This window comes from Haliaeetus leucocephalus, unplaced genomic scaffold (genome assembly GCF_000737465.1).
Source record: "Haliaeetus leucocephalus isolate CR32 unplaced genomic scaffold, Haliaeetus_leucocephalus-4.0 Scaffold317, whole genome shotgun sequence".
NCBI lineage: Eukaryota > Metazoa > Chordata > Aves > Accipitriformes > Accipitridae > Haliaeetus > Haliaeetus leucocephalus.
Window position 1 is genome coordinate 9,090,710 of NW_010972753.1, and position 10,654 is coordinate 9,101,363.

Below are 10,654 nucleotides of genomic sequence, written 5' to 3' on the forward strand. Positions count from 1 at the left end.
GCTTAAAACACCTCAATGAAGTTCATTGAGGAAGTGGATTTTGAGTCCTTTCTTAAAAAAAACAAAACCCAAAACTACATAAAAATACTGATTTGTAAGTTTAAATATCCTTTTAGACCTTGTCTACTGTCCCAGCATGATTTTGTTAAAAAGAAAACTATTGTGATACTGCAGTATTTATATGCTAAATAAATATTCGCATGCACACACACAGAGCACACTTAAATACTTAGACGTACAAGGGAAATCTAAATATTGTGACTTCCCAGTGAAGTAAGTATTCAGTTTGCCACACTGCTCCCACAGCATCAGCTTTTCTTGTTGGCCACCTCAAACAGTCTTGTAAAAATGACGTAGGATGTCTTACTGCTTGACTTAATGTGGATTGCTACAAATTTTGGTGGAATCTTTTTGTGTTCTTGACAGGCAGGAAAACATGAAGCCATTGTAAAAAATGTACATGATCTCCTTGCAAAATTAGCTTGGGATTTCTCTCCTGAACAGCTTGATCACCTGTTCGATTGTTTTAAGGTAACTATGCATGTTTTGACTGTATTCAGGAAATGGGCTGTGAAGCTGGATACAGATTTGTGACTCTTTAAATGTCTACTTTCTACTTATTTTAGATACGGCCAGTTGCCTTGTGTTAGAAGACTTCTTGATGTGTAGCAAGTCTGTAATATTTAATATTAGAAGTGCTAGATTTTGCTATTCTTTAATGACCATTCACTGTGAGATTTTTTTATTTACTTCCTGTCTAAAGCAAAGGCTAGTTATGCTAGTTTAATTGACAGTTTTGTTTTCTGGTTTAAATGCTTTTAGGTAGTGCATGTCTGTTGAGGCTGTAGTATTAAAGTGACATTTAGCAATCCTAGCAATATTGAATTTTTCAAATAAGTTATTTATCTTAAATACTTTTTTGCATTTGTTCCAAAATATTAAGTGTTGGTGGTTTAGTAAATAATGTTTTTCTCCTAGTATTAGAGTAGGTTTCATCAAGTTTACTAGGCATTGCTACTTTTGATCTTTAAGTAGAGGAGATCAAGGACCTCTGTTCCCCGCTCCCCGAACTTCCTCTTTATCATGTAATAATTTTTCTCTGGTTAACATTGATACGGAATTAAACAGTCTCAGGAAGATAATGTTGAATGTTTATAAACATAATAATTTGATTGAAATCACAAAACAACTTACTTCTGAAAGCTTATGTCATTCACTGGCTTTTTATGTATGCTAACATAAACATTTGTAGCTTCCAGTAGTGGTGCTATCTGGTTTGTTTTACCGTTTCATTTTAGGAGTTGATCTGCTGTACTAGAAAATGCAAGCTAGCTTTGTAGACTCTGTTTCCTGTTTTCAAATGAATGTGTTATAGTCACAGTTTTGCTTACATGCAATTTGTGCTCTGATTAATGGGGGTCCTCTAGTTTGGTGAATATGGGTCTAATGATCTGTAATCCAGATACTGAACTAAATGCTCAGAAGTTCTATGTGGAAATGGTCACAAGTTGTGTCTCACCTTGGGAGATGGATATGAAGTAATTTTATATTGGAAACTTATTCAGAAAAAGGTTAACTTAATGCAGAGGACGTTTGTTTCTGTCAGATTCAGAGGCACAAGTGATATTAAAATTTTACTCATTTAGTGATTATAAGTTATTTAAGAAGTCCTCCAAGTATAAGCATACGAGTTTTGAGAAAGCATTGCAATAAGCAGCTGAGTCCACTCTATTTTGACTGTTGGTGAACTTGTCAATAGTAATGTTAACTTTTACAGGCACATCTGTGATCTTTATTTAAAGATCTTTTTTTTTTTTTCTAAGTCTCAAGTTGATTATACTTTAGTTGTAAACACACTAGAAGAGCTGTTCAGTTGTCTGACATATATTGATCTAATGGGCTATTTTTAATTAAAGAAATTAATGTGATGTAATTAATGTTGATGTAATGTTAGTTACATCACTTCATTGTTGCATCATTTGTTAACAGTGCAGGTTATGTGTGGAATTAAAAAAAAAAGACGACTGGTTTTCATATCAAATAAAATATTTTCTTAGGCAAGTTGGACAAATGCAAGCAAGAAACAGCGTGAGAAACTACTTGAGTTAATTCGTCGTCTTGCAGAGGATGACAAGGATGGTGTGATGGCACACAAAGTGCTGAACCTTTTGTGGAATTTGGCTCATAGTGATGATGTACCTGTTGATATCATGGACCAGGCTCTTAGTGCCCATATTAAAATCTTAGATTATAGCTGTTCACAGGTGAGTAATCGGGTATTTTCTATTGTGAAATCAGTCACTGACAGTTTCCTTCCATGCCCCATGAAAAATTCAAGGGATTTGGTAATTGAACAAAAGTGTTCCTTATCATTGATTTGTGTTATTCTACCAACATCCAGGTACTTTTAAAATGTTATGGGACATATTCTAAATAACACAGTTCGTGCTTTAATTGGAGAGAGTGAAATACATCAGTTTGCCTGTCTTGTTGCAATTGGTGACATACTGTAATGACCACATCGGAGGAATTGGAAAACAACCCTGCCAAAGTAAATAGGGAGAAAGGAAAAGCAGCCCCCCTCCTGTGTCTGCTTTTTTCTGAACTTGATTATGCTAATTTGTTTGGGTGGGGTGGGGTTTGTTGGGTTTTTTTGGTAAGTCCTTATGTCTTGTATAATGTTAGAAAGGACCTAGCAAAGGACAGTGAAAACATTTACACGCTCTACTTCCCCACCCAAACTTCTGTGGAAGTCTGCCACAATAATAATTCATTGTGGTTCAAAATTAATCCATTATCTGTCTTGATAGCCACTGGCAGGTTTTGTTTCTTAGTTGTTAAGAAGCAGTTCTCATTGTTTCTTGGTATTTTATAGCAGTTTACTCTGAGTACCGGTGAGTAGAAATAAATTAAAGAAGGGAAAGAGCAAATTATTTAAACACGGATGATCCTATGTAGCTAAAGCTTTTCTTAAATACGTACTGGATGCTCGAGTGCTTGAAGGCAGAGAGTTTGTAACACATGATAGCTTCTGCCAACGTGTAGTTCTGCTCAGATACTTTTCTTATGCTTGTATGCTTCAGAACTCGGCTGATCTAGTATTTGTGTGGCTTTGCATGTTCTGTTCTATCTTGGAAACAAAGTTAGGGAATTATGATAGTTTCTGCAATATACTTGATTTTGATTATAAACACTTGTTCTTTAAGGACCGAGATACACAAAAGATCCAGTGGATAGATCGTTTTATAGAAGAGCTTCGCACAAATGACAAATGGGTCATTCCTGCACTGAAACAAATTAGAGAAATTTGCAGTTTGTTTGGTGAAGCACCACAAAACTTGAGGTAAGAATGGAATGCAAATAAAATTTTGTCTGTTAAAAGTTGAATGGGTTGGAATGAGGCAAATTTTAAAATTGTTTTTTTACAAGAGGCAGGGAAAGCATAGGTAAAATCCTAACCTGTGTTTGAAAATGTTCTTGAGTTTGTTTTAGTATGTATAAATAGCCTCTAGAAATTCATACACCTAGGTTCACCACGAGAGCATTAACTGTTTCCTCAAACATGCTTCTATTAATTTTTAGAATAGTAGACTGATTGGTGGAAAATCTGGGTTTGTTTTTTTATTATCCATGAACTTCCCTGCCTGACAATGGAATTAGTTTACAAAGTATAAATATATTTTATGTGCATATATGTATGTATGCACACACATACACACACACACAAACATACCCACCCATCCCTATTCTTTGATGATAATTTTATACAGGTCATCTAGCTTATATACTTGAAATCAAAGGTGACTTTGTCTGGGAAAAATACCCTACTGATTCTCTCTCCTGAATGGAAGAGATTATAAATGTGTTGGGTTTGTTTTATTGATGGATTTTTATTGTTGTTGTTGTTTTGGGGTGGGGTGGGTTTTTTGTTTGTTTTTAAAAGGAAGAAGAAAAGAAAAGCCATTGTCTGTTTGGACTTCTTAAAATATACGTGCTTGTTTTCATTATTTTAAATGTTTTCTCACTACAGAAATACTTGATTCTCTGCCCCTAACAGTTTTTGTATTCACATAAGAATTTCTGCAAACTCCAGAAAAATGGTCTTTGCTTATCAGTGTTGCATAATTGCTTTGTTTAAAATTTTTGTAAGCAGGTAAACTCTTCAAATCAGTGTTGTTATTACAGTCTGCTTACAAGAAGGATCAAGGCAGGGAAAGTTGAAGAACTTAAGCCTTCAGTTTACACAACGCTATATTCTTACTAATACCGTTCTAAGGACCTGTGATAATATTGCTTTCCTGACTTCTGGAGGTTTCTTTATTCATTTAGTTTGCAACATCTTCCTCAATTTTCATGACACTTTTTAATCCTTTACAGTTTCACATTAATGATTGTTTGTGGCTTTTCCAATAAGGTCACAAAGTTACCTGCTTACTAGCAGATAAGTCTGTTTTCTGTGTCTTGGAGTCCTTAACCTTTTACATGCTGTATGATCTAGGCGAATGTAGCTACCTAGTTATTCATGGTACTTGAACAAGTTGAATGCTTTTTAGCACAAGACCTTAACAAAGAGGCTTTGCTTTAAGTAATTATTGAAGCAGAGCTTGTTCAAGGCACTGATGAGGTTTCTGCTCTGAATTAATCTTGGGAGGAACCTAACTTCCTGTGATTGTGGATATTTAGGTTCCCTGTATGGTATATGTACAGTTAGATGGCTTGAATCTCTCTCCTTTTTTTTGTCAGACCATCTCTTCCATTCCTCAGATTTCATGGAAATCTGCATGGCAGTTTGTAATAATACCTCATTTTTATGCAGAATTTGAAAACACATATGGCAGAAAAGTAAACTTTGAATTAAAGGTTTTAATCAAGGGACTTCAAAAGACCTCTTCCTGTTGAGAAGCCTTTGTTAGCAAGATAACGTTGAGGGAGTTGTTTTGGTCAGGTAGTATTACTGCCTATGTGACTGGGAAACCTAGTGAGTGAAAATACCATTTTGAAGTAATCAGTGACTTTCCAGTCCTCTGAGTTTTCTGATAACTCTTAACATTGATAGAGTTTGGAAATTGTAATGCATGCATCTAATACCTGTTCCTGTCAGCATACCTTATTTGACTTAAAACTTCAATCTCTAGCATAATTCTAGAATTCAGATTGAAAATATATCAAAACAGCTGTTTGTGACAACTGCCTCAAAAACATTTCACAGAGCTTTCTGTGTGCAACATTAATCCCATAATCTATATACTGCTCTTTTGGGGTGGTTCAGTGTATTGGCACTGGCAATTAAAAGTTCAGTCCAGAGCAGCTCAGGCTGCTGATTCTTGGCAAAAATAAGTATAAATTATGTTATGCCATTGGCACTGTAGAGATTCTTTTGAGGAGGAGGATTTAATTGTTGCTAGTTATTCATGCAGTTGAGCAAAGTGACGAATTGGTTATACAATTGCTTTGGCAAAATTTAACTCCCTAACCGCAAAGAAATGCTACATGTTTTGGGAAGTTTAGCTTAACCAGAATTGCAACAGCACAAGAAAATAATTCTTATTTTAATGTCTGCTTTTAATGGTACATAGCATTTATTCATCTAGCAGAACTCTCAGCTTAAAAAGCCAAGTTACATGTGCAGTATTATGTTGGGCATGTTATATATGTGCAGATAATTTTTTTTTTTAATCCATTTAATTTAAGTTGTTTGGAATTTTGCCTTTGTCACTTTGCCAATATTCTTCTAGCAAATAAGCATGCATTCTAACTATGAAATGTCCTTTTTAGTATTTCCAAAGTACTTTAGCATCCATTTCAAAATGCTAGTTTTTCTTCTTGTACGTTGGCTTTTGATACCCATTTAGTAGAAACACAATGAAAAGATGAGTTTTGCTGTTAACTTCCATTTTTCATGCTCCTCAGTTATTTCTAAAGGAATATGTCCCAATGGCGGCAACATCATACAGCCTAACCTCATGTTTAAGGAATAATTCTGTAGTTGCATGTGGAGTTTGCTTTTATTCTACAAAGTCTTGTCAGACCAGCTTTTTTCTGTGCCTAAAGACAGTTGTGTTGCCTTTGACTCCATCCTAGCAGATGATCAAAATAAATAAATGTTGCTCACAAATACTACATAACAACTCACAACTCATAGCTCATAAGTCTATAGTTATTACAGTTACTCAACTTTTAGAAGTAGTTGCTAACCAAGATGAATTTGTGTGTCCAGATTTACTGTTTGCGCGTGTGTTTGAGAAAGGAGAAAAGTAAAAAATGTCTAGCACAGAAGATTTATTTAGTCTTCTGCCGATAAAGCTTTCTTTTTGCTATACTTTGTAAGATTTATATAAATGCATTATATTATGATTATATACACTCCAGTAGCTTGATATACTGCAAAATACCCTGTGTTGCTTCTGCTTGTTCCTTTGGTTGTTTCATTATATGTGTTTCCCAAATAGTCAATATTCTTATTTACTGTTAGCCTTTGTAAGTGCATTTCTCTATCTAGAGGTAACTTCTCAGGTAGCCACTAAAACAGAGACATCCAATCTTTTGCTGGTTTTGCTGCTGGTTTATGCTGAGCAAGGAGGGTTGGCAGAGATGGAATGAAGTGTAATTGGAAAGTTTATCAAAGTGAAAACAGAGGGTGTTCTTTCTGGGTATATGAAGTCCTGTATGTTTTCTTCCTTCATGCTTCCATCCATTTTGTTTTCTCTCTGACAAATTTCTGGGTCTTTTTTTTCTTTTTTTTTCTTTTAACACAATTTGTGTTTTAAGTGCCTCTTTCAAGCTGTTTGGGAAAGCTGCATAATATGAAATTTAATCTTCTGAAGATCTTTGTGCTTAGCAGGCCAAATTCTGTTGGTTGCAGATAATAAAATTATTGGAAGGGTGTTGATGGCTTCTGTCTTTTAAACCCAGATTGACAGTGATCTTCAATTTATCTGTTGTTGTTACATCTACAGTGAAATGTGGTTATCAGCTGCGAGATCATTATCAGCTGATGCTGGAACTGGGATTTCTTGCCTTCCCTGCTTTTCTCAAAAGGTGTGGCACTACTGTAGAGTGCTGTAGGTCATACAGTATGGAGACCCTGTTTCCTAGGAAGGATGAAAATTCCTACCTGTAATCCATTCAGCTAATTCTTAAGTTTTGAAAGAAAGGAGAACTGTTCTAAAATCACATTTATATTTCATCAGGGCAGGCTATGGGATCAGCTGAGTGGCAATACAATGAGGAATCCCCCCCTGCTTTTTCTTCTTTTTTTTCTCTCTCTTTTTCTCTTTACCATGGAAGAACAGCACAATTTTGTATTGTTTATGCAGCTGAGATCAGTGCTCTGATCTAAAGAAGTTGAGGCATTTTGAGACTGTTCTGCAGAGGTGGTTAGTCCCTAAGTTCCAGAATTTGATAGTATTCATGGCATGTGGGTTTCAGACCCAACCTCTGTATTTTCTCCGGCAATTTACTTTTGTAATCTAAATATGTCTAGTATGGTTTAAGGGCAGCATTTTTGGTCAGATCTTGATAATACACTTAAATTGTCATCTGTTTATTTATTTGGGGTACTTTTTTACTTGAACTTTTCTGTTTTTTCTTAGACTCCATGCTCTGCATACCTATGCTTTTCTATGTTTGTACTAACATTTTTTCAGATAGCTACTTTTAGAAAAAACAAACAATGCAGAGTTGTGCAGTTTTTTGAAGTATTGAAAGAATTGGCGTGATTATTGGCTAGCGTTCTTTCACTATAGTTCTAAGACCATGAGCTTGCATTTTGAAAAGTCACCTAGTTTTACTTACTGTTTTAATATTAAATTTAGAAAATAGTATTAGATGGATGTAGAAGAAACTGTGGTTATGCATATTGTAGTTATACTACAGTTGAAGGTCTCTATCTTTACTGTGCGGTTTGTGGGCAGGTATTTCTATTCCTGTCTTGCTGCAGATATGCTCCCTCCAGCATACTGAGTGGCTCAGATTGCTTTGATATTTTTCATACATACTGTGTCTGTATAATCCTCATAAATTAACTGCTTTTAATAACTGATAAGAACTGTTGATGTGTCAGAAGAAAAAAGAAAAATATTGTCAGAGACTTAATGTGCTTTCTATTGGAGACGCTTTAGGAAAATTTGGAACTTGCATTAAAGATGAGTTTCTTCAGTTGATTTCTGAACTGTTAGGTGCAAGACTCTCTGCTTATAACACTTGTATTTTAATTTCAGTCAAACTCAGCGAAGTCCCCATGTGTTTTACCGACATGACTTAATCAATCAACTTCAGCACAATCATGCCCTAGTTACACTGGTTGCAGAAAATCTCTCTGCCTATATGGAAAGCATGAGGCAGTATGCTAAAGGTAAGTTTTAAAATAAAAATTGCCTCATAGAGTGTATGAAAACTCCAGTTGAAAATGGAGTTAATAATTATTTCATTATGAGAATTTGCTTTTAAGTTTATTTGTTTAATTTTCGAACGTCTGTGGGGTTGATAGTCTTTGTGGTGTCTGATTAGGCAAGAAAAGCTTAAAATGTAGACATTTTGTTTCATAATTGAAAATTGTGTTTTACAGCAGAATATGGAGAAGTGGTAGCTCTTGGTTATCTGTGGGCTGATAAACATGATCTTGCCCTACTTAGGCTAGGGTAGTTATTTTTGTGGAAAGTCCTAATAACAATCTTGGATTTTGTCCCACTTCTAGTTTTGAATTTTTGTAGGCTCCTTTGAGAAGTTTTTTTAATCACGTCTATTTGAAGCCAGTGTTTGGAATTTGTCAGGGAGAAGGACTTTAAACCACAAGGATACCAGTTCTTTTTGCCATGCAACTTCCATTTCTGTTTAGTTGCTTTCTCACTGCATTTGTTAGCAGCAGCACTTTGGCAGCACATCATGTTAGTATTTATATATTTCAGGCTAAACTCAACCTTTCCCTGATGAGTTTATACTCTTATTGTGGATTAGCTTTCTAGCTGCTGAGGTGAGGTAGAAATAGGGAAGTGGAGGAGACTGATGGATCAAGAAACTTTGTTACGCTGGACCACATTAGTTTATATGTTGAATTAAGCCAACAGAAGTGAGAGGAGGAGATTTATGGCTTCCCCCACCCCCATCTACTTTACTGACTGGAACTAAGGACTATTCTACCCCAGCATCATAACACCCTACCAGCCTTTCAGTTACATCTCAAAAACAATGCAGTACATTACGTAGGAATTCATGTAGATTGTTCAGCGAGGACAGGATGTTTGCACATTGTAAAGTGTGTGTGTGTTCCAGCACTCGGGTAAGTTGCCTAGACACCTTTAATTTTGGAATTCATTTAATTTTGGAGTACTTGATAAAAAATATCCAAAACACGTCCTTGAAGACTTGTGTGAATAGTGGTGCTATATGAAGATGATGGCTTCAGCCAGGTACAGGTCAATGAGAATGACCTTTATGCTAAATCTGCATACTGCAGCTGTGTTTCTCTGTTCAACAATACATGAGGGGGGTTACCCTAATTTATGTTCCTTAATGATGGCATTGCACAAATTAATGTTAAAATAATACTAAATGCTTTGTTCTGTTCTCAGGCCATACTGTCTTGGGCTTAGTTTTTTCCCCGGAAGGTGGAATAGAACAAGTTATTTCATGTAACTTCCATCGGCTGTTGGAGTGCTCTTTGACTTTGCTGAAGTGACGCAAAAGTGCAATTTCATTTATAACAAACTTCGCATCTTAAGTATATGGATAGCTTAGAATCTGTGATTCTATGATTGTCTCTTTCTCTTGGACTTCGGCTGGTTATGTAACCTGGGGTTTGGCCTCAGGGTTAGGAAGGAAACGTAATCAACAATTATATTCTAATGCAATGTTGTCTTTGTCCAAAAATAGTCTACACGTAGTAGTAATATATGAACTATTATTCATTCATTTCAATTATTTTTGAACTCTGAAGCCAAAAGGTCATTTTTGACAATGTTGTTTACCTATCAAATTGTTGATGACTTTGGCAGAAAAATTAGGCCGATGTCTTGCATGATTCTTTTCTGGTGCCAAAAACCATGTCCCATTGCCCTGCCCCTCCCCAGCTATAATGACTCAGTAAAGCAGTAATGTAAACATCTTCAGCACAGTAGGAATTACAAGTGTGCAAAGTTTAAATTGAATCTAATTACAAAGCAATTAAATTGTGTTTTCTTGAGACAAAGCTGCTGCAGAACTTCTACTTGTTTGCATCAGAGTACAAAACCAGATGAACAATAGTGTGGCTTTCTTTTTTTAATTAGATGCTTTATTACATGATTAAGGGCAGCCAGAAAATGTCTCCTAATGTTCCAGATACTGTACTAAGACGGTAATACATAGTTCCTGTGCAACTTTCCTTTCAGTTTCAGTTTTATATACTAAATAGGGCAGAACATAGAATACTGTGAAGTTTGCCTTCCATGCCTTCCTGGAGGAGGAGAAAAGATGCCACGTTGGGGTGGGGGGGTGGGCAGGGAAGGGAATAAATGAAAGGAGAAGAAAGAAGAAAATGATTGTGAGGGCAGAAAGAAGTGGACAGCTGTAGAATTAAGCTTAGCTGGAGGAGGTGAATGAGACAGAAAATTCAAGGCAAACATCCAGACAACACAAGTTAAATGCCATGGGGGGGGGGGGGGGGGGGGGGGGGTGC

The 10,654-nt window shown here is 35.8% G+C and overlaps 1 protein-coding gene across 2 annotated transcripts in view; it reads left to right on the plus strand.

Annotated features, from left to right (window-relative positions):
* USP9X (ubiquitin specific peptidase 9, X-linked) overlaps window positions 1-10,654 on the plus strand; it is a 102,518-nt gene that overhangs the window by 40,008 nt on the left and 51,856 nt on the right. For both annotated transcript variants that reach the window (XM_010571355.1, XM_010571356.1), the window contains exons 11-14: window positions 427-531; window positions 2,058-2,264; window positions 3,207-3,343; window positions 8,220-8,353. In XM_010571355.1, coding sequence (XP_010569657.1) covers window positions 427-531; window positions 2,058-2,264; window positions 3,207-3,343; window positions 8,220-8,353 — 583 coding nt within the window. The remainder of the gene's footprint in view (window positions 1-426; window positions 532-2,057; window positions 2,265-3,206; window positions 3,344-8,219; window positions 8,354-10,654) is intronic.